We start from the raw sequence: 24,483 nt of genomic DNA, 5'->3' as shown, positions 1-24,483 counted from the left end.
ATAGCAAAGGATGAGGGAATCATACAGGGATATGCTGTGAATCAGTAAAGGGGAAATGAAGAAATGAAAAAGACTAAACCATTACTTCATCTGGTATCTAGGAGATTCGCGGGAAATGCAGGTAGAACTCCAAGTACTCGGACAAACGAGGATGATGCTTGCGGGGAAGCCCAGTCATGCGAGTTCCATGAATGGCAGGAGAAATATCACGGGAGTATAGCTAACCACTTTCACCGTGGTTCTCGCCACGGTTTTCTTTCTCACTGCTTGGTGTACTTGCCGCAGGATCAGCGGAGTCCGTCTCTGGCGATGGCTTAGTGCTAAGATTGATGGCTATCCTTTTGGGCGCTGTGCTGCCAGTCACAGTTCCCAAAATACTCTGGGTTGCTCCTTTTTCAGCAGCAGCTGAGAGCGACCCAATTGACACGCTCCTCTTCTTTCGTAGCATACCAGCACCCCCAGGACTGCCACTGGTCGAGCTCCTTCGTTTCGGCCCAGAAGTTAGCTTAACCAGCTCATCATCGTCCTCCTCCTCACGCCGGCGCTTTTCTGACAAACGCTCTGGAGGCGACTGCACGGTTGATGAAACAGGAGTCGACGGTGTGTCCACGATGGAGTCGGTGGCGGCGTCAAGGGTTGGGGTGCCTTCTTGCCGTACCAACTGTTGCTGCTTCTGCTCTTCACTGCCCTCCGGCTTCGTGTCCATAGCATCGTCATCCTCATCGTCATCCGGATAGTCGACTAGAGGCTTGACGACTGGTGAGGCGGAACCGTTCTGCATCTGAGGAGCCATTGTTGCATTGGCCGCATTGTCATGTTGCCACTAGCAAAAATATCAGTATACTGATTGGTAATCATTAATGATGAGTATAAATTGTCTTACCTCTTCCTCATCGTCAGATGTGTTGAAATATTCTTCCTCTGCCGCATCCATCTCCCTAACACCCTGCCAACGTTGTCCGTTGGGCGGGACTCGACGAGCTGGCGTACCTTCATCTTGAGAGTAGAGGGTGGGCTCTGCTTCTGTGCCATAGCCCTGCATTTGCTCATAGCGTAGGATCAAGTCCTGGAATGTATTGACATAGGTAATATTCTTGAGCTTTTCACCATATTTTTCAACAACATGCAGAACTATAGGTTTGATATTTTCACGCTTGATGAATTCGAAGAGTTCGAGACAAGCTGAATTAAGGAGGTTATCGCGTGGCATTGTTTCATAGACGATGTCAAGAATCAAACCAAACGTGTTGTTATGTGTCATCAGGGCTTGGTAAAATGTGTCTTGGAGGCTAATTAATGTACGGAAAAATTTCAATGCGACTATCCCGAAGGTAAGCAGTTAGACAGGAACCTCTGTACACGATTTTGAATAGGTCAACTTACTCAGTTTGAGGTGCTTCTGAGGCACTGTAAGTAACTGAGCAACTCTGGGAGCGAGTGCTTCATTATGGATGACAGCACGACTTCTGTACAGATGTTGACGGACAAAAAAAGTAAGGATATCAACAAGATGGGCATACAAGGCCACCTCTTGAAACTTGAGGTCGCTAACTAAAGAAGTGAAAGAGAATTAGCCGCGTGAACAGGCTGAGGCTGACGTGACCAACAATACTTACGGCTGGCACGGTTCTCGAGGCGTTTTAACGGCATGAATAGCCTCTTTGCAGACTCATCAAAGTGGTTTTGAACAAAAGCATCAGAGAGAATATTAGGACGTGGCTTCGAGTACTGTTCGGGTCCAGCCCGACCCATCGTGTCCTGCAAAAGAATCTGGGGGTCCAATAGAACCTTGACTGCATCCGCGAGTTGATTCTTCACGCCGAGATCCGACTCCAAGTGAAGTAAATCAATCAACGTATCAGTCAGCGGCGTCTTCTTCTCATTCACGGCCTTAAGCATATACCCCCGCATCATGAGAGGATCATGGTCAAGCAGTGCAACTAGAATATCAATTCCAGTCGTGCGCATAGCGGGGTTAGGGTGTTTGATAGCGAAGGCGATCACAGCGAAAAGGCCATGGCTGATGAAGTTTGCGAAGAGATTGGCGCGCGCCGGGGCTTGCAGGTTTTTGGCAATGGATGCGCATTGGTGGAGGAACTGCACTGCATCCTCCTTGCGCTTTGCATCGGCATTTCTCGGATCAAAAACCGAAAATAATTCCTTCAGGAAAAGGCCGTTTGACTGGATATGGTTTACGATCTCCACCTGGTTGAAAAAGATCAACGAATTGAGGACTGAGAAAGTCGGGTCGTCTAAGATCCGGGCCAAGACCACATCCTTTAGATACTGCAAACGCCAGGTGCACCGGATTTTGCGACGGATGAGGGCGTCTTTAATCGGGACCACCTCTTTGTAGCGTGACTGGTCTGCGAGGTATTGCCGATGGTTGGCTTTGTGTGTCGGAAACTCGGGGTCGTCTGGGATCTCGTCAGCAATCGCACAATGACACAACAAACCCCATGTTACGTACACTCCAGAGCCCCCACAACTCCTAGAATAATGGGGTCCGTAACGACGGTCTCGATAATGGTATTGTCATTGAGAAGGATGAGGGATTTCATGATATTGCAGAGACGGTGTAGGTCCGGCAGGCTCTCGAGATCTTCTGCCACTGTGACTAATGGTATGAGCTTTGTTATGTACTCTTCCCGGATAACAAACTTCGATAATGCGTCTCGGCCGGCTTGGGTCATGCTGGCTGCTCTCATGACATGGTCAATTTCGGGGAGGTTTCCGAGCTCCGGAGCGGGTAGCATTATAGACTGATATGTTTCGAGATCGTCGGAAAAGGCATCGTCTAGGGAAGAATCCCTTGTCAGTAACGAGAGTCCACCAATCTGCCAATGACAGACGAAATAGGAACGCCGGGTGTCTACCTGCTGCTGCCAGGTTCGTAAGGTGTTGCTGAACGCCATTGACAAAATTCCTTTCGCGACTGTTGTCAGCCAAGAGAAAAAGGACACTGAGTCACAATGTCCGAGCGATGCCCTACCAAATCACGGCGCAACCCTCAGGCTCCTGGAAGCTCAATGCCATATCCGTCCCATTGGGTTCCGTCCATACTATCAGGGTCTCTGGTAGTGTCGCACAAAATATTAGTATCTTCCAGTTTGAGTTTGCGATGCGGAGGGCGATGGGAGAGTGGAACCTTGCTGTTTCTGGTACCCATCATCTTTGGAGATTTTTGTCTCCAAAAGTACCCGTTCGGGTTCATCTTCAGATTCGACGAATATTCGCGGTTCATCCTGCAGGAAGATAGAGTGGGGATGTCAGCGACCGGGATGAATGTTTGAGAAAGCGCGACCCGTAGCGTTTGCGCCCGACGACCGATGTCGCGCTGGACGGACGATCCCCCATGCGATGAAACTTACGTCCAGGATCTGGCCAGTACAGAAACCAGTACCTCTATCAAACCAGTCGTTATCTCTCAGTTCGTAGACCTTGACTCGTTTGCGATCGCTGGGCGGTTGCACCTCCAACGCCATGATCTGGCAACAGGGGGAAGGTGGCGTCTCGTCACTCCGGGACAACTCAGGAACGAGTGCACCGGCGCGCAGAGAGGCCCGAAGTTGCGGGAGAGATAAGAGTGAACCGCTGCCTTGTCCGGATTGGACGAGGGGTTGCGGACGGGATTAAATGGAAGAAGTATGATGGGGGGGAAAGAATTGTGATGGGGAAGAAGAAAAGGATGGACGGATCGGAAAGACGAACAGGTCACAGGTGATAACGGGGATGGCACACTTTGCTGCTTTTGCTGCGGATGATGAATGATGATCTGAGTTTGGGTCGGGACCACCTGACGGCCTCGGTAGCGGTCGGCCGCTATTTTTTTCTCTTCTCTTTTTTTTTAAAAAAAAAAAAGGGCTTTGGGGTTGGCGGCGCGCAAAAATGGAAAATCAAAAACCAGGACAAGCAGCACACGCGACCGAAAAAGGGACGAACACCAAAAGAGCTGAAACTGCTGTATTGATTTAAGGTACCCAACCCTTGCCTGATCAGGTGTGGGGTTCAGTGTTGAGATTGTTGAAAATCTCCGGATCTACTTTCTACAAATAATCAAGAAAAGAAAAGAAGCCAGTAAACAAGAAGATAAGAAACAGCCAAGTATATCTGGGGAGCCCCGGTTTAAGGTGAAAGGAGGATAGTTTGAAGCACTGATCGAACAAGTGGTTTCGAGAAAGGAGAGAAGCCGGCAAACTACGGGGATCTGCAAGGCAATGAGTGGATGAAATGACGTGCACCCGCGGTATTCACACCAGAATAGAAACCCTCTCGGGAAAGGTATAAAATCAAAACATTAGAAACAAAGTAGGGCAGAAGCATGAAGCCTACTCCCCTGAGGGAAATTAACGAAGGCGATCTCCATGATTCATGTATGTGTACGGAGTATATGTCGATAGTACAGTACATTTATCCCATGATTTGCAACTATAATGGTCCCTCGGTTAATTATAGCTATGCAATATATATATATATTAGATCCAAGAGGACTAAGTATCATATATTGTGCATAATTAAGATGTCCCTAACTAACTACTACGTGTATGTATGTATTGTCAGACAATGCTCAGGGGTGGGTAAAATAGAGTACAGAAGGCCTAGGCCATGTTTGATTAAAGGCTATTCCCGTTCTGCCTTATATAGAACTTTACTTGTCGGCTAAGAATAGCAAGGTAGGTCTCTCTTTTCGGAAACTTCCCCAACCCAAATCCTTTCCCCCCCGCTTTACCCATGGAACCTCAATGGGACCTTGAATGCAACTCAGATTCACAATGGCCACCAATGGGATTTCAAGTTATCCAGTACGGAAGAATTGGATTGTCTGAACAAAGTGTTTCGAAACATAGTATCTCACGTTGCATATAGTAGTTGTATCCGTGGATGCTTATCATTGATCGTGGCTTACGTCTAAGCATGCACCGGGCATCTACTACTCCCGTCTGTCATACCCAATGCTCATCACGCTACCCACGCTATCAAATATCTTTCTTCTGCCTACCCGAGGTTCTCTGCTAATGAGACCTGAGTAGCAAAAAGTCTTTTGAGTACGAGTCTCCTCCCATCTCAATAACCCCTAAGGGATGGGGGGAAAGATAACGGGGGAAGTTTTGTCATTCCCGAAGGAGCTATCAGACTGATAGTCAATACGATAACCAAGAATATATACCCCCTTTCCGTCAGCTTCAAAATTCTTCTGATCATATCTTCAAGGTTCAGGCTATGGCTTTTTCCAGAAAAAAGCGGGACTGCAGCCGATGAGGTCATTGCCACCTTAATTTAAAGTCTATTACTGTGGCCTGAGGTATCAACATCTAGGTCATGTGAGTATGACGGAATGATATCATAGCATGTTGCCTTGGTCGTGGACTAGGATTCCTTGATGTCTAGCGATAAAATGAATGGTGGAGCATATGTTTGACTTTCCTTGCGGGCAAGCGATCCATGATGATGCCTCGCGCAAGTTGAACAATCGTATACGGAATTGAGTGGCTAGTCCATGCAAGAACAGCGTTCGTACTTTCTCCCTTGCTGATATTGGGTAGCTCCTCACCTATAGAGAGCTCTGCAGCATGCTCAACACCAGCGATCGTGACCAGGATTAGTAGTGGCACACTGGTACCTACATCAGTTAATGGAAGATTGGGGGGGTCTAAGCGTTTTTCCACCATCAGGATATAAGGTGTGTTCTGTTTCTCCCGCCCGCCAAGCTGCCGGACTTCCCATTCGCTGATTGGCCGCCAAGGATGAACTGGCGTCGGACAGATCCGCCCCATCCACTTGCATTGAAATTAGCTAATTACACAGTGGGGTAGCCATGGCCATGATTGGCCAGGGCTTCCACGAGGCCTCTCGAGCGGACATCGTCCAATCGATCCATGGGGCCACTGGCGAAAATTCCCCAATCAGGATAGGCTCAGTTCTTCCGCCGCCTGGACCTTTGCCCACGAGTTTTTTTTCCTTCTTTCTCGTCCCTCCTCCTCTCCTCTTTTCTACACAACCTTGTCTTCATCTCTTCCGAGTTGAAACATTCAGAGACCATAGGCGAGCGACTTCCGGGAGTTTTGCGCTCGTTTAGGTCTTCAAAAGCTCCCATTCACGCTTATCAACCCATACCCCACTATCTCGACCGTGCGAGAACTACTCTTGATAACGTCTAATTTCACCATCTCAAAACTGCTCGGACAGTCAGTACGCTGGTCTCATCATGTCGGACGTCAAAGATCAAATTACCGTTCAAGCGTCGGCCGCAACTCCGCACGATACCTCCTCGCTTGCTCAATTCCCGAAGGACGATACTTCGGCGGGTGTAGATGTAAATGCCCGTGAAGCGGACTCTGCTTCAGAGGAGGTTCCTGCGGACCAGATCGACAAGAAAAAGAAAGGCTTCCTTGCATATTTTACGACAAAGGAGTTCTATATCATTCTGATACTTGGGTAAATTGCGACATTTTCTTGACCCTTGGTATTACCGGCCAGTAGCTTACGTCCTACTACAGACAGATCTTGGCAATCACGAACACAGCTACTAGTACTTTCAGTACACTCCTTTCAGACAAAGGCACCTCAATTCCGGCTTTCCAGACTTTCTTCAATTATGTACTGCTGAACATCATGTTCACCCCGTACACCATGTACCGTTACGGCATCAAGGGCTGGGCCCAAATGGTGTGGAAATCCGGCTGGAAATGTAAGTGAAGCTCCACATTGCTGTACATGGGACTAGTTGGATCTAACTATTCAAACTTTTGCGATCCAGATATTATCTTGGCATTTTGCGACGTTGAAGGCAATTATTTCATCGTGCTGGCATACCGATACACAACTATGCTTAGTGCCCAGTTAATTAACTTCTGGGCCATTGCAGTCGTCGTCGTCATCTCGTTCCTGTTCTTGCGCGTCCGCTATCACATCACACAAGTCCTGGGTATTTTGGTCTGTATCGGCGGCATGGGCGTCTTGATCGCATCCGACCATATCACCGGCACCAACGGCGGCGACGTCAGCAGCGGCAACCAACTTAAAGGTGACCTGTTCGCCCTCCTAGGCGCAACTTTCTACGGTCTCGCCAACACCGGAGAAGAGTACTTTGTCAGCACAGCACCCGTCTACGAAGTATTGGGCCAGATGGCTTTCTGGGGCATGATCATTAACGGTGCCCAAGCCGGCATTTTCGACCGTGCTTCGTTCAGGACCGCTACCTGGAACAGCCAAGTCGGTGGTTATCTCGCCGGTTACACCCTTTGCCTGACCTTCTTCTACTGCATGGCTCCGCTCCTCTTCCGGTTGTCGTCCGCTGCTTTCTTCAACATCTCCATGCTGACCATGAATTTCTGGGGCGTCATCATCGGCATCAAGGTCTTCCACTATACCATCCACTTCATGTATCCGATCGCCTTCGTGCTTATCATCGTCGGTCAGCTGATCTATTTCCTCGGCCGTCGGGTCCTGGGCGAAGCGCGCAAACCTTGGCTGGGTAAAAATCAGGAACGTGGTGTATCGGGTCTGTTCACTGCGAAGAGAATGATCGATACTGAGGCTGTCGCGCCTAATCATAATCCTAATTCTACGACTCATGATTCTGCTACGGCCAATAATGATCCTCACACGTCACATACTAGTCCGGTTTAGGGTGGCGTTCGGGGGTTTGTTACCGTTTCTTGTTTTGCGAATACTCCTTTTCATTTCTTTTCACACTCGGCCTTTAATTCTGCTCTATATATCTCCCCATCATTTCATGATCTCCCTATAACGGCTATTGAGCTGATGTGTGGTATACTATCGTGCAAAAAGTTACTGTTTTCTCGTCTCATTTTCCTTTCTCCAACTTAATACGATCTCTATATCCTCTGGAATATATACTAGAGATAGAAAATCCAACATGATATCAGATTTTGGTACAATTCAGAAGCAAAAATTCCTTGTATCTACTGTGACTGAATACCGGAAGCTCAGATTAAGGGTATGCAAGACGTGACTTCGTATCATGAGATATATCAAAAAAGAAACCAGACCTGCATAGAAAGAGGTGGGCCAAATGGATTGGAGAATAAGTATAAGAAACCAGAACACAAGACAAAACCAATAGGAAACCAAACTCAATATGAAAATCCAAGATGCCATACCAGAACCTAAGTGCAGATCAGACTCCGATAACTCTTTTTATGTTTCCCTGCTCCCCTTATGTTCCGATGCCCATGCCCCAAGATAGAAGAAACAAGGTGACAGAAGAAAGAAATAGCGAAACTCAACCTTTTGGTGCCCATACCTATCGCAAAATTAAAGAATCGCATGCTTTGGCCAAACTCACAACCCGAACGATGACATGTAACACCGGAAACCTTCCCGAATGAGCTGGAAACAAGAGCCCGAGACATACACTCACAAGCATGTAAATACAAACCCCAACCAAAAAAGAAGAAAAAGGCCCAAATGCCAATGAAATATCCAAAGTGAAAACATGGAACAAATGCAAGGACAAAGTCATAGAGACCAAGTTACCAGACATAGAGATAAACGATGAATGAACTCAAAAATGCCAAAAGCACACCAAGGGGGAATACCGACTCCAGTAACCAACAGGCCAACCAAGTTCCATAGTCAGTAAACCAACCTGTACCAATTAACTGTCCACATATGACGGAGCGCTAAACAGAACGTATCTTGCACCACTTCTCCCATATATGTACCATGCTCTTTCCCAAGATTTGAATCATAAATAGAACCCTCTCTTATAACGCCACGACATAGAAGCGAACGCATATTGAATGATGAAGCGTCAATTGGAGCCGAATCGTTTGTTTCGTAAATCAACCCCAGACGGAGGCTTGGACGCCCAGTCCGTTCTTCGATCCCCAAACGCCGCCGCCATTACCCCAGCCGAGCGCCACACCACCGCTAGCTTCTTTCACGCCGGGAGTTCCTGCAGAAGCGGAGGCGGAAGGGTTCGAGGCCGACGAGGCCGAACGATTATTGGTTGCGCCTGCGTCACCCGGTGTGAAGCCGAAACCAAGAGGAGACGGCAGGGGTGTCGTAGAGCGTTTGTTCAGAGCCGGGTTGGCAGCCTGGACTTGACCCGCTGGCTGGACCGGGCGAGAGCCGATAGGGCCCACGGAGCCAATGGGACCGCTGGTTGGTTTCGAATGCGCCTGCCTCGCGGAGGGCGAGTCGGATCTCCCGGGGGAAGAGGTCGAGGTCATCGGTTGCTCGACGTTGTCATACTTGCCGAAGACAGGGTTAATGCCCGAGCTCGGCGAAGACGTACTGGTCGCGCGAGAAGGGGATTGAAGAGATGCGCCGGCTTGAGCAACGTTATCAGTACTACCTTGGACCGGGGTCTGGGCCATCCCGAAGGGATCAACACCACGCGGGGATGGGCCACGGACACCCGTGGCAGATGTTGGGGTACCACCGCCCTGGCTCTCCGATCGTGGGTTGTCATCCGCAAAGCTGCCAGGAGGGAAGAAGGCGGGGCTTTCGTTGCCGTACAAAGCCCTATGTTGGCGAGCTAGGAGTTCTCGACGGCTTTCTTCGCTCATGGCGGCCGGACTGAGCGAACGATCGGACTTGTTTCCAGACATTTCGGCAAGCAGGCCTTTGAGAAAAGAAAAGAATATTAAAACTCATGTTCAAGAAAGGAACCACGTCCCAATGTATTATACAATGCAACCGATACATGTGGGCAAAGGAAGAAGTCATGGGGAATATTGGAGAAAGAAGCCAAAAAAAAGAAGAAAAGCTCCAAAGGCAAATGCTACCACGTACTTCGGTTGTACTGTTGCTCCTGGTGATAGTTGCGGAGCTCCCTTTCACGCTGTGCCGCCATCCGACGCTTTGCTTGCATCATGTGCTCTACTTCATTTGGGCGTCCCTGAAAACGTTGGGAGGCATAGAACCCCTGAAGGTTGGGGTTCGGGTGCATCCTGGCTCCGTCGAAGTCGCTAATCGAGTGGTGACGCTGGGACATGGTATTGGACACACGGGGATCTGCAACCATGTTTAGATATCGATGGGTGACAATAAAGTAGTCTAAGGTTTCATACCGTAGTCGGGAAACGGGCGGCCCATCATCATGGGCATCGAGTCCCTCCGAGGAGCAGACCACAGTTTTCCGCTCTTGACAAGGTTGTCGATAGCACGATCCACCTCTAAGAAAAGGAGTCAGTCATTGTTCAACTCTGTTTCTTCGGCGACACGGAGAGTGCCGATAACAATCCACGGCAACCAGCATGACGTGATATATGACCACATCACGAAACCCAACCAAAAACCACCAATAGCCGGTATTTCGCAGATTGTCCTTCTCAAGCCAATGTTGGAGCAATGATAGAATGGAAAAGACACAGTCATACCGTCAAACTGAGAGGAAAAAGCAGGAACTTCGTCGCGTTGAGAGACAGAGCTCGATCCTGGAAGTCGGAGCATTAGCTTCACTGTATGGGGCAAGAGCATCATCGCCCAGGCTTATGATCAAACCATACCCGAACGCGACGGGGGAGCAGGTTGCTCCCAAGATACCTGGCGCGCAGCGGGCGCTTGCCAACCCTGAGGTTCGTAGTAAGACATATTCACAGACGAGAATCGCGACGATCAACGAAATGGAAGCTGCGAAGGTTGATGATCCGCTCGGAGATGATCAGGGGAGACTGTTGCGAAGTGAGGGTAAGCGTAAGCTCCCGGGCCAGATTAAGACAACATGGAATTGAATGACAGGATATTGCGAATTGAAGCGGAGGTTCCAAATAGATAAACCAGGTGTGCGAGCGATAGAGAGAGAAGGCGCACGGCGACCAACGATGACATTGATCGGACTGATTTTAGGATGCAGAATGTTTCTTAAAGCACTCCGTATCAGAAACTTTTTTTTCTATGATTTCTTGGCTTCTCTCTCGACCGACAGCGAACACGGGCGGAATCATTTGGAACACCCCGACTGCAATAAACTTAGGGGAAAGACTTGCGTCTCTTTTCAAATAGTAGAGCAAGGGGTCTCTCTCTCTCTTTCTTTTTTCTTTCTTCTTCTTTATGCTTTTTTTTTGTTGAATAAAAACAAAACCTTCTGTGAAGGCGGGTTGACATGCGCAGCCCAAAATGCCAATGCGTTGTTCGGTAAGGGAGTGGACTTACAAAAAAAGGAGTGATTATCCTCCCAACAAAATATCCGGACGGCTCTACCACGAGTGAACGAGGCAGAATGGTAGCAATAGACAGCGACTTCTCACCCTAGAGGCACGGCAGACGAAGAGTCTGGCGTGGGGAAATCAAAGGGACTGAGAAGGTGTGAAAAGGGAGGAGGAAGCCGGGGAGGGGAGGGAGGGAAGACGAGAGAGGGTGAAGGAGGAAGTGGTCGGGTAACAGAGCAGGTGCGACAAGCCAAAGAGAGAAACTTGGACTTGGACTGGACTGGACTGGGGCCGTGAGGGGACAAGAAAGAGGGGGAGAAAAGGAAAGAAACGAAAAAGCGTGATTGTTTCGTTCTCTCTGTCTCTCTGTCTTTTTTTTTTTTTTTCCCTTGACCGGGGGATAAGAAAAGATAGAGATCGTTTTTTCGAATTACTGTACAGTATTACGGAGTTGGGCAACGCTCCAGACTCGAAAAAGGAAAAAAGGTATTCACCCTTCGAAAAGAGGAAAATTAAATAAAAAACTGAAAATTGAAAATTGAAAAAGCAGATAGGAAGAAAAATTACCACACACCTTGGGAGAGAAGCACACAAACACACTTTCTCGTCCACACCACAACACACAATCAATCCACCAGTCCCGAGAAACACAAAATTATTATTAACAATAAAAAGAGTAGGGTGGGCATCGGATGGATTTGGCTTGTTCTGGTTGGTGATGGAAACTCGGCTTGTTGAATCGCTTCTTCCCGGTCCCCATTTTTTTTCTCTCTGGTAATTAATACTGTGAACTCTCACCACCTCTCCTTAACCTGTCTGGTCACCTGCTATTCTCCTCCCTCTACTCAAAGGAAGGAAAAGTAATTTATAGGTTGGTTGAAAGTTCACCAGATACTCCTCCATTGTAGGTAGAACTACCCTGAAGGACTGGAACACCCTTTTATGTTCCTGACATCTCATAATTGGAATTATAAGGTAAAGAGTCGGTGTTCCCCGGGACCGTTCCACTTGTATCAAAAATCGGTATCGATCAGTACAGTTACTGGACCAAATGAAGATACCTTACAGAAGACCAAGATAATTAATTACCCTAGACAGCCGCAATGGTAAAGTCTTCACTATTAAGGAGGATTATGATTCCATGAGTCTGCTGATACGCCTAATTGGAAATAGATGAAATCATGTTCCGGCTCAGCAGTCCTATGAAAAGGCATTATCCCAGAGAAGCCGCTGCACGATGGCGTATGGGTTGTCTGAGGGTTAGCCGGTAACCGGAGATTATTCTTGGTTGTAATAACTTGTCTTGTTTCTTAGCGCGGCCCGTCAACCTTTTTGATAGAGACCGTCCCACCTCGAGAGGTACTTCTCCAAAGTAGTCAAGTACTCCTATCTGGGTATTATCTCTTGTGAATAGGGTTGGATTCGAAAGACATTGTGAGTAGCACTATTCTCACCTTGTCTTAGCGACGATGCGACACTAGTAACTTCTAGAGAATATTATCTGGTATTTTCTATCACACTGGCAAAGCTATTCTACCTCGTGGGGGTGGGAATTGAGGCATTTCTATACGGAGGACTCGGGGTCGATATTAACTTCAGACTCCTTCAAAAAGGAACCTCAAGCCAGATTGGATGTGATCGGGACCAGAATACTAGTACGTACTGTACCGTAAAGGGGTGCCACCCCCAAGGTCATACAAGTACTACGTAGTAGTGGGCATAGTCAATCCATATTTCTATTGATAACGAACATAATTAGTGATGAAAACCCAAATTGACTTCCACATTCCTCGTGGAGATTAAATTAGAACTCCAGGGTACGCTACTTTGAGTTTAGCGCGAGTCCTCTTTGCGGGTCACATCTCAGTTGGCTCCAAAGACTTCAATTGTCTGAGACTCCTTTAAAGCTTGAGCATGTTTTGTCTGAAATCCATCCCTGCCTATTGTGTAGGGATGTGGCCTGTTTCCTATGTTCCATGATGAGCAGCAATGATCTCTCCCGAGGTATGATGTCAGCCCGGCTATGTTTGCTTGCCTATTAAAATAGGGGGTCCCCTATGTCTTTAGATTATTAGTATGTATATTTTCTTTGCCTACGGATGGGCGAATTCGCCGCTTTGACAACTCCCGCATATGAGAGGGCCGCTATATGGGTCTTGCACCCGCCAAGCTCCTCTTCATTTAGTAGTTGGGTAGGATTTTACATTAATCTAAAACAATCCCATTGTCCATACTAAATGTCTGTAGTTGAAAGCAATGTCTAGCCACTTAGTTACCTGGCCGTATATATTTGCGCGATGTAAATTTCATTTCAACATATTACTATCTACACATAGCCCAATCGACTATCGTCCAAATCCGCCCTGAGGCTTCTTAAGATAGGAAGTTGTCTTATCTCAAGCTATCATAGCTTAGGATTGGACTTTGAATAAGACAACTAGCTCAGCAGAGATCACCGGCCTTGCATGTCTCGCATATGCTCTTGTTCAAGCTGATCTGGAGGTAACTCTGAGCCGAGACGCCCTCAATTTCTAATAAGCAAAGTCCCCGGTAGTCAAATCGTCAACGAATACGAAGTAAGGAGGCTGTCCCTTGTACAAGACTTCGGCACCCGCTATATCTTATAGACTTACTTTCATATTCCAAGGTTTGCTTCCCTACTAAGGTTTATCGAGAAGAGCAAACTTCTCTAGCATCAACAGACATCAAGTACGCTGCACCTGACTTCTTGACCTCATTTATTGAACTATCAACAGACTTCTTCGCCCCGTGCACGGTTCGGGGCGGGTCGGCACGCGCTTTCTCGAGATGAAACGGCCACCTTAAATATGACACAGGCGATAGCCTGTCTAATAAGCCATGAGATGATTAAGATCAAGTTCTTCTGATTGTGCCAAGACAGACGTACTAGTCTCTGAAATGCTAGAACAGGGTTGATGCCTATACCTCGGTCCCACCTGAATGTGAGACCCTGGCAACATAACAATCCATTGTGTGATGATCATATGTCCCTGCGTATACTATTCTGGATCGGAGCTAGCGAAGGAATCTATACCCAGTCCAATGCACACAGGATTAGACGATGTAGGAGTGGGCTAGTCATTTATCTGTCTTGCCGTCAAGTTGTATAAGTGTACTCCACGGCCACTCAGACACCAACACAAATGTCTATTTCCTACTCCCCCAAGTGGTCATCTTAGCGTCTTGAAATATCAAAGGAAAACGATCCACAGCGGCTATGCTCTGTCAGACAGCCTACTGCGGAAATGGCAATAGGGGTTCATTAGCCTGAGGATCGCATTGTTGCCACACTCTTGAATTGGCGGTCCCTATAAATCTGATTCTAGCCTGTGTTTTGGCAGTTGCAGAGGTACTTACGGATCTGCCTGAAGGGTATTGTCGAGGCTTGGAATTTGGAAGGAGGCACTTGGAGATAGGCGTTACAATCGCATCGTGGGTCAATCCATTCTATACCTATACTTGAGATTGTCGGGAATGGGGCAAGTTGCCGACTGTACCTGGTGGGCCCAACCGTTCCCAAGGTGAAGCACCAGACACTTTGGCGTAACAGGGACAATGATACGATTTACTGTTATGGAGAGTATACGCTGGATCGCGTAAATCGGTCAGATAGAGGGAGATTCATGTATAAGGTTGCAGATAACAACTGACAGCTCTAAGAAATAAACATGAGACCTGTTCAGCTTATATTCGGCGGTACTCTAGCTTCTATGGGTGAAGTGCCTTCTGTCATCAGTAGGTCTAATGCTGCATATACCTTAGATAATGCTCCTAAAGTATTGAGTATTTCTCTTGATTTTAGAGCGAGTTTAGAAAAGCCCAACAACTTTTAATGTAAGTATATACCTGGCCTACAATATTTCAATTTCTTTACCGGCTCATGATATGAAGAGGAGACAGAAATGCATCGGCACACAATTCCTCCTGCAGTTTCAAGGGAAATTGAAGCTACATCTACTCGTTTAAAATAGGCAGACTCCGCACTATCCAATTTCCTGGCACGAAACCTATGAGCATCCTCTCCCACGACATGTGCGACATCCACACCACATCCTAATGATATAGATGGGGGTGAGACACCCGTTGGGGCCATAGTTGGAGGCGTTGGAAGGGTGTTGCTACCATCCTGGTTATCTTCCTTGTCAAGCGGCGCCGCCGAAGGGCAAGCAGCAGCGAACACAGTTCGGGAGTTAAGGCCGTCAGACGAGTAGGAAAACACTCGCAAGAAGTGGAAATATGACGCTAGTATGGAACCTGCTGGGCACGGTACAGGAAGCTGGCCAGCCGGTGGCGCTGAGCTCGGTGTCATACGCTCACAACTAGTATTATCCGCACAAACGTTGATATGTCACTTTTCACGAGATTCAGACCTATCAAAATCACAGCTAAAACTCAAGGACAAATGATATATTATGGACTATAAACATTTTTTCCTTGATATGTCTGCGAAAGGTACGACGCATGTATGTAATCTATCTAAACTCGATCCTTTGTGGACACTGTAAATTGTTTGTCTTCTAAGACAAACGATTTATAAACCACCTTATCCTTTTCACTCCCAGGATCACCGGGAGAAATTCAATACCCTGCTTCCAATGCCTCTCAAGTACTTCTCTGAATTCACAATACTCAAGTCCGTCTATAAGTCGGTATACGTAGAGAGAATTGCTCTCAAACGCTATCCTAAACTATGACGACAACACACATTTAAGAAGCAATATATTATCAATGTTGACTTTTGGCTAGCACCGACGTCTGGTTGTGATATTCTTAGTAACTAGCATGTCCAGAATCGTGGTGTGCAACCTTTGTGTACGCGGTATTTTTACTTGGTCCTGAGGCAAAGTTCGCAAACATATAAGAGTGCTCTTACAGTTGAAGTTAATTGACACCGTATTGGCTCAATTAGGAAAAGGATTCCAGAAATCTCAATAACTTACGATTGTTCCCTTAAGACCCTACTTATATAAGATCAATGAGTAAGGAATGTCTTGGTTACGTCTTCTGTCTATCGTATAGTATATAAAATATCGATTGGGACTCACATGACAGGCACATTTTATGCAAATATACAGGCCAAACTAGCAACCACAGAGATGGCACAAAATTGGTCACCTTCAAAGATGAATTCTGATAGAAGTGATATGCACCGCCCAATGGAAGCTATGTACACCGTTAATATGTATTCCCCGGCACTTTAGGAACGGTCGATTCCCTTACCCCCAGGCCAACAGTGGTTTGTTACTTATCCTTTCTCTCATGTTCTGGCCCTTGGTATGCTGCTATAATCGATATGATGGAATGTAAAAATGTAGATGATATGGATTGGTAGCAAAAGGCAAATCATCTCTACTGGGTTAGTTTCACTCCGGGTAACTGTTTACAATTTACCATTCTTGAGGATTAACACTTGGCTGCTATAGCCACGGACACTACTGCATCATATTCTTCTTTTCAAAAGATGTAGTCCGGATACTGCAGGAATAGTAGCATGGATTGAATGCTGTAAGCTCCGCGATGGCAAAGGTATCCTCATCTGGATTTCCGCACTCATCCATCGTGGCCAAAACGCGTGCGAGGAATAGCAAGCCGCCTTCGACATCGGGGACCAATATCCAGATGATACAAGCGCAAGCTATGCATCGAAACATAGCCTCAATCTCGACAGAAATGATTTCAGCGGTCGTTTCTACCATCCCTTGTACTGCAACTCGGCTGCTCTAGAGCAAACTGTGCACGAAGAATAGCCTAGTGATTGGTTTATCCCGAGTACACTACATTCTGGTCAGCATGGATTCGAAGGATTTCCCAGAGGTAGTGTAGTATCCGACATAGAGAGCCGAGGAGCTAGGCGATGTAGTGACAACAAGGCCTTCGGACTGTGTTTCACTGGTACATCACTTATTTAATGTACACCCTCTGTGGTGGGTACCAAGCAGTCTTATGCCGCGCCTCGTGGACATAAGCTACTTGTCACCCCGATTCTGAAACCAAAGCGCACCTCGCTGATATCCTGAGCTTTCTAGGAATGACATCCGACAACGCTATCTCTTAATGGTAGGGTGTGATACCAAGTTATGTAGGAAGAATAACAAATGAGCTCACTATTCACGCGCGACCGTATTTAGCATTGTCAGTCCCAGATGCTTTTTTATTACGATGACTCTAATGTCTTAAGCCTCTATGGTCTGCATAATTGTATTTAGCCAGGAGCTCGGATATTAAGAGGTGGGAAGAGATGTGTCCTCAGGCCCCCTGCACTTAGCCTGAAAATACGGTCTACTTTCACCAATCATAATCTCGTCGTGAGTTTGCTACAGTGTCACAGATACCTGGAGGTAAGGTGGACTTTCTGCTTACACGATCACTAGTGCGAAGGCCAATTCTTGAATCTCGAGGGGTCTGCCCTCTTTATAGGAGGATGCCAGACCTATCGGAAGAACCAAGGGTTCTGTGTTAGATCCCAACGCTATTGTTGTGATGATCCGGCTATTATTGGATGACATGCAATATGCAGTAGTACTACGGATGCTGACGTACCCAAGGTACTAGCGACCACCTGCATCAAGCTGCCTGCCACCTTACATGCATATTGAGCGAGTCCTGCAAGTCGACGTGGCTGTTGTACTTGGCTTAGAGGATATCTTGGAGTTGGTTAGATCACCATTGATTTGTTTCGCAATAACCCGACTTATATAGGCGTCGCTATCTAAGCCAGGAAGTCAATTTGGTATTTTTTGACAGCTGACAAGCAGCCCTCGCCAACGAGGTCTATCTTTGGCCGGTCAAACTAAGCCCATCACGTCCACGCACGGAGCTTGGAGTAAACGTCTTATCACGCTGGTGGCTTAGTTCCCGCTTTGTCTTTCTTTGAGGACATACTCTTATGACCGCCCGGACCGGGTTAGACTTTGGTAGTCACCCATGGGTCAACAGGCGAACACTGCCTGATGATGATCTAGATTTGGCACGCAGGAGAAGGAGCAAGCTGAATAGTGCTGATTTCTCGCCTTATTCAGCTCGGAATTTGTTGTTCGCAAGGCCGGCAGCGTCGTTGGTCCAAACTTAGAATCGAGGGGAGGATCCTTTCTTGCCTTGTCCGAGTATGCCGAGAGAGGAGTACTTATACGCCGATCTTATGCAGCACTGGGAACTAAAAATACAGGATTCCTTATGTCTAAGACACATACACATTCTTCATCTGCTGGCGTGCGGAGCGGAAGAATAATCCGTTTTGAGGACGAGTCGGCGGGGCATGCGCCTGACCAAGTTGAGTAAATTTGAGCATTGCTGGTTGTGATAATTCCCGCGGCAGCAGAATAGTTGACGACTAGACTAAACAATCATAAGCGAGACTAGACTCGACAATATAGTCAAGAACAGTTCACCCGTTGTAAGGAAGAAAGTTTTGATTGTCCGCCAAAAGTGGGCCGGCTCCTTAAATGTTTCAATTGGAGGCCCGGCACACGTGCCGGGACTCTCGCATTAAATTCGGCCCATTCGCTGATAGAAACTGAGAGCCCTCGACCGACAAGGACCCAGGGGACTGATGAAAGAGACAAGGGACAAACGCGGGGCTCAGGGGGGAGAGACTCGGAGGAACAATGAAACGACAGACGACATTGAGTGTTCTCTGGTAACTTTAGCAAGTCTTCTTGACACAAAGGAAAGCAGATGAGACTGGAGAAGCTCTCATTGGATTAAATCAAATAGGAGTTGTACTATTGAGCACCCAGTCTGGATCGCCCTCTGGGGACCTATGTAGATTAACATATTAATTGTGGCTGAAGGAGATTGGATCATTTGATGAGGTGGTTACATCGTCACGACTAGATTGTTGTTAAATTAAAATTCCCATTGAGATTGTACAGGACCCCCTTCCAATGTGTCGGACGACTGTTAGAGTATAGATTCCATTCCTGGCGTGGACATCCGACGGCTGCCCCAGGCATTCAGCTAGGTGGGCTCCAATGATGTGGTATGTGGTAATAGTAATTCCAACAATAATACTTAAGACATTGACTGGTAAAAAAAAGGGAAAAAATGAAAAGGAAAAAAAAAATTTATGTCGGTAGCAGCAACCGGAGGAATGAAATGTAATTGACTCTTAAGCCCTAATCAAGCTAATATCTCTCTCTATTGATGTATATACCCTCATTCCCGAATAATTGTAGTGATATCAAACTAGGATTATAACTGGAGTTATTAAGGTTGGAAGATGAGGCATGCACTTAAATTACAGCCAGAACAGTTCAAGTTTCTATAAATTCTTTCTCGTAGACAGAGCGATGCCTGTCTCTTGTTTCCTGTTCCAGGACAGGTGGTTAGTCTGGTACTTGTCTTATATGTAATTTTTACTGCGATTCCGAAAAGGACTATATTTTTAGTGGCTTCTTCCATTATTCTGAAGCGTGGTCGGGATTAACCCCGTGGATTTGGCGGTGCCCACCCAGGTCACTAAAGCTGCACCAGTGGAAGTGACTAAGGATGACCGCTGAACGCTGATTGACTGCCCCCTGGCTCAGGCTCACCATCTCAGTGGGAGGAAAAAGTGACTTGACAGTGAGTGATTGATCCCCCCTCCCGCCGAACTTTCGATTCCCAGTTCCAAGTTCGTTCCCCCCCAAATCTTTCCATTCCTCCCCCGTATATCATTTCCTTTCGGTCTCAATCTTAGGCTGGTCCTTACATGGGAAAATAAGGAGAAAAAAAAAGAGGAAGTTTGGATTCTTTTCTTTTTTTTCTTTTGTTCCCCACTCTGATTCTTTTTTCATTTCTGAAAACCTGTCTTCCCCCGGTCTTGTTACCCCCCGGAAGTTGTGTGGTTTTTGAAGTGAGCCCTTCCCGGTTAGAGTGTATCGCTCTCTCCCCTTAAAACACTGTTCGATCTATTGGTTTGGCGATCGACAACGTAAAGTATCCCATCAGCACCCTGACATTCCGTCGCCACTGAGACGGACATTCTATTCACCCTCGCTGTGGACTCCTTCAAATTTCACTCTTCGTTTACTCGCCATTACTTTTCTTCCTTTTTTGTTAGACGTCTCTCGACCAGTGAAAAAAAAAGACAAGGGCTTTACTCGGGCCGCAGCAGTACAGGTCAATTCTGCTACGCCATCGCCGGCCGGTATCTGCAGTGACTCCCCTACGTGCACCACGCTCTCGCAGAGTTTCGCTTTTCCCAGTCTGTTATTCGTCCGAAGGTATTTTCCGTTGGCTGAAATAATCGCGAATTTGTACGTTCGGTACCGAAAGACCAATTCCGCACGGAGAAAAAGCTGGACACCGGAGTAGACTTCCTAGGTGGACTTGCACACCACGGCGTTTATTCGGTTTCAGACCACGGCGGAATTATCACTTTCTAACCCCTCGTGGAGGCCAACGTTGTCAGTCAACGTTGGAATCGCTATATGATCTCAGACGTCCATGGGAATGCTAAATTGGCTTCCGGTCCAGGTGGGAAGTCACCGATAGCGTCGGAAAAGGCCTCGACTATGCCGTGGAACTTGTCCACCGACACGTCGTCAGAGGCACCTACCAGGCCCCCACTGAACTCTCAGCAGTCGAATTCCCTCCCTTCAACGCCGTATCAACATGCGCGGAACCTCTCCTTCCACTCCCGATCCCCCTCCCCTCCGCACGGAAGCACTTCCCCTCGGTCAACCCATTCCGAGTCCACGCACCTACCGCCATCCTTACGAAAACCGTTCTCTGGATGTAAATATGAAACCGCCATGGCCTTCTTCCGGAGAAGGATACCGTATAGCCTGGGTGCCGATCTGTTGCCAGAGGAAAGAGAGGGTCTCAAGGAACGGTTGGAGCCGGAGGAAGAGAAGAGACTCGCCGACGATATGCTGGAGGTATATGATCGATTACTGCCGTCTGCGGAGAGTGATGATCGACGACGCCAACTTGTTCGCAAGTTGGAAAGGCTATTCAACGAACAATGGCCTGGTCGGGATATTAAGGTCCATGTTTTTGGGTCGTCGGGGAATAAACTCTGTTCAAGCGACTCGGATGGTATGTACAGGTTGCGTAATTTGCAGTGCGTGGGTTAATTTGGCGCAGTGGACATCTGTATAACAACGACATATAAGGAGCTCGAGCATGTCTGCTTGCTAGCGGAGGTTCTTGCACGGCGTAAGGGAATTCCTTTGATTCCTCCAGATCCCGATCCCGATCCCCAGCTAACATCTTTGATAGATGGCATGGAACGGGTCGTTTGTGTATCTCATGCGAAAGTTCCCATCGTGAAGATCTGGGATCCGGAGTTACAGTTAGCCTGCGACATGAACGTGAACAACACATTGGCGTTGGACAATACGCGTATGGTTAGGACCTACGTCGAGATTGACGAGCGTGTGAGGCCATTGGCTATGATCATCAAACATTGGACGAAACGGAGGATACTCTGCGATGCCGGTATGTTTCAACCGTGGGGAAGTTCAAAGCAGCATTTTATTTCTTCTAAAGTCCTCGGTGTTGACGATTTGTCCCAGGATTGGGTGGCACATTAAGCTCCTATACATGGATATGTTTGATCATTAATTTCCTCCAAACGCGAGACCCTCCAATTCTCCCCAGTCTTCAGGCTCGGCCCCATGAGAAGAAGATTTCGCCTGAAGGATTGGTTTGCTCATTTGATGACGACGTTAGCAATCTGGCTGGGTACGGACGGAAAAATAAGCAAAGCTTGGGCGACCTGCTTTTCCATTTTTTTAAGTATTATGGCCACGAGCTCAACTACGAAAAGTATGTCGTATCCGTTCGAGAGGGTAAGCTGATTTCGAAGGAAGCCAAGGGGTGGCACTTACTCCAGAATAATCGCCTCTGCGTGGAAGAGCCTTTCAATACGTCGAGAAATTTGGGAAATACTGCGGATGATACATCCTTCAGAGGCGTTCATCTCGAACTACGGAGAGCATTCAAGGCATTGTCGCAAGGAGATCTTGAGCTCTGTTGTGAGCAATACGAGTATCCACCCGAGGAAGAGCGGTCGTGGGAGCGGCCGCCCCCTCAACCGCGACCTGTTCTCACGGCACCTCCGTCTTCCCGGGGCGGTCGTGGTGGTGGCCGTGGTGGGCGACATTCGAACCAATACCCTCGTGGTGGACACAATGGCAGCCGTCGGTCTTCAAATACGCCGCATAAGTCCAATAACTTCCGCCAAGCCAGCAACGGTATGAGTGCATCGGAACTATCTCTGCAAGCGCAACAAGCTCAATATCTTCTTCATGACCATCTCTACCAGCAGATTCAGATCCTCCAAGCCCAGGAACAGGAACTTCGATTACAGCTTCAAAATCAAGCACTTCTCACCGGGAGACCGCCACCTGTGCTTATCCGTCAGCCATTCATGCAGTTTCCGATGCCTCAGCAACAGGAGTCAACCGGCGACGACAACTCTCGCTCAAGGTCCGGAACAGCGAACCACGCGCCGCACGGAACGCAGCTCCGCCAGCATGTCTACTACGGCACCCCGTACCTTCCGGTTACAATCACGGGCGTGCAAGGCAATAGCACAACTAATCCGCCATCGCCATCAGCGCCAACTGCTATGCCAGAGCTTCGGCGCAATCCACGACGATCGTCAGTTGCGAACGGCTCCCCAGGCGGATCTCTCAGAGCGCAGTCACAGCCCGCGCGGTCGGTTCACTCTCTTCCGAGCTTTGCCCCAATATACTCCATGACGCAAGATCCCCCACAAGGTTCAAAGCAGCGTAATACACCTGCATCCCCTGATGGTGCGCAGAGCGAAGAAGACAGCAACTTCATGCCTAGTAGTATGCCCAATGTGTCTCGCTCGCCATACTTGGATGAAAGTCGGCCAACCGAGTATATGACCTACTACCTTGCCACCTCACCACAATTGCAGACATACCATCAAAATGCCATGTTGTCTCCACTGCAAACACCAGTAGGCTTAGCATTGCCGAACGGCACCATCATGCCCTTCGTTACCAACTCTCACGAGTATCTGTCCACACTCGGCCCCCATGAAGCATTCGGTTCTTCTCCGGACAGCGGCTCTACGCAGGCCTTTAAGGTTGGGTCAACGCAGCAGCGGGCAACGGCACGACCCATGGCATCGGGTGGTCCCTTAATTGTCGACGGGTCCGTGCCTCTGACTGAACCGCGCAATACTGCTATCTCTGCCGAGAACTATGACCCCTGTGGCGCCATGAGCCATTGCACATCGACTTCGGATGATCACAATACTGATACTCCCGCCAGTGTCTCCGACGCGTTCTCTCAAGATTATCAAGATACAAGTTCGGTGGAAACTGATCAAACTCCGTACTTCAGCCGACAAGGAATCGACACTCGGAAACCAGCCGACGCTTTGACCAACGGACACGGTGGGAAGCCCAGTCTGCTGTCAAGCCGTCTACAAAGTCTACATCTCTCGAACAGTGAGAAAACGACAGAGCCGTTGTCGAAGCCTGGTCCGGAAAAGCACAAGGCGGCTTTTTCTCACCAGGAAACATTGGACAAGGACTCGTCTCGTTTCAGGCATACGACCGCGGAGAAGGGGGTGTCCGGACCCGAGCTACACGGCTCGTCGAATGGTAAACGCAGACCCAATGGCGTTGATGTTCCGGAGAAGCTCAATGGAAACTCTCATAAGTCGAAACCCAAAAACCGTTCCGACAATTCCCACCACGCTGGTGGGCCAGGCGACAAAGAACGGAATGGCGGTCATCCCACACGACGGACGAATGGCACTGGCTCGACGACGCACGACTCTCATGGTAACCACGCAAGTAGTGGCTGGCAGACAACCAAAAAGAAGCAGAAGAAGAATGCCAGGTCGAATGCGGAAAACCGCCACGGTTTCCATGGCGGTGCCGAGCCCCTCCCTGCGGATGAATCTCTGAGAAAAGGCGGATGAAGGCCCTGAGGAGATCGTCTACAACTCTTCATTGGATTTGCACCGAGTAGCATGAATTACGAATGTTCAGAATGTGTCACATGCCATTGAGATGAGCGGACCTAGGATTACTTGTTGGAGTTCACAGCATCTCAACTTCACCATGAGCTTTCTGGATCAACCTTTCACGATGCGATTATATCAGCAGTTCGTGCTATACAATAGCACTTGTACAGTTTGTCGCAGCAAACTACCGAGACGTTCGACTTACCATCGAACGTTACCCCAAAATTATCGTCAAAAGGAGTTCAAGTCAGTTGAACTGGATCCTTTGACGCTGTATAAAATGAGGCAATACCTCTTTGAAAATGACATAATTTCGGTTGAACTGTTTCTTTTGCTTTTGAATGGCAGGTATACGACTTTTTCTTATTCTTGTGTCTATGTCTATGTCTTGCCCCTGCTCTTTTC

The 24,483-nt window shown here is 47.9% G+C and overlaps 4 protein-coding genes across 4 annotated transcripts; 2 read left to right on the top strand and 2 right to left on the bottom strand.

Moving 5' to 3' along the window:
- Positions 1-220: 220 nt before the first annotated feature.
- Positions 221-3,596, bottom strand: ABOM_009600 (SMEK family protein; the record flags this gene model as incomplete). Its single annotated transcript, XM_022536728.1, has 9 exons — positions 221-823; positions 884-1,320; positions 1,384-1,551; positions 1,617-2,417; positions 2,471-2,797; positions 2,877-2,935; positions 2,993-3,074; positions 3,149-3,245; positions 3,372-3,596. Coding segments are annotated over 9 exons (2,799 nt in total), but the record flags the coding sequence as incomplete, so codon positions are not given.
- Positions 3,597-6,205: 2,609 nt separating this feature from the next.
- ABOM_009599 (DUF914 domain membrane protein) lies at positions 6,206-7,629 on the top strand (the record flags this gene model as incomplete). The annotated part of the gene is made up of 3 exons (XM_022536727.1): positions 6,206-6,435; positions 6,498-6,688; positions 6,758-7,629. 3 exons carry the CDS (start codon positions 6,206-6,208, stop codon positions 7,627-7,629), a joined length of 1,293 nt encoding a protein of 430 aa, XP_022386295.1.
- A 1,178-nt stretch (positions 7,630-8,807) lies between these two features.
- On the bottom strand, positions 8,808-10,563 carry ABOM_009598 (uncharacterized protein; the record flags this gene model as incomplete). The annotated part of the gene is made up of 5 exons (XM_022536726.1): positions 8,808-9,592; positions 9,763-9,984; positions 10,041-10,145; positions 10,350-10,406; positions 10,479-10,563. 5 exons carry the CDS (start codon positions 10,561-10,563, stop codon positions 8,808-8,810), a joined length of 1,254 nt encoding a protein of 417 aa, XP_022386294.1.
- Positions 10,564-20,551: 9,988 nt separating this feature from the next.
- On the top strand, positions 20,552-24,033 carry ABOM_009597 (PAP/25A associated domain family; the record flags this gene model as incomplete). Its single annotated transcript, XM_022536725.1, has 4 exons — positions 20,552-21,161; positions 21,210-21,281; positions 21,345-21,563; positions 21,641-24,033. 4 exons carry the CDS (start codon positions 20,552-20,554, stop codon positions 24,031-24,033), a joined length of 3,294 nt encoding a protein of 1,097 aa, XP_022386297.1.
- Positions 24,034-24,483: the final 450 nt, after the last annotated feature.

The sequence above is a fragment of the Aspergillus bombycis genome (assembly GCF_001792695.1).
Source record: "Aspergillus bombycis strain NRRL26010 chromosome Unknown contig00086, whole genome shotgun sequence".
NCBI lineage: Eukaryota > Fungi > Ascomycota > Eurotiomycetes > Eurotiales > Aspergillaceae > Aspergillus > Aspergillus bombycis.
The sequence above is the reverse complement of the archived record's forward strand: the minus strand, read 5'-3'. Positions and strand labels throughout refer to the sequence as shown.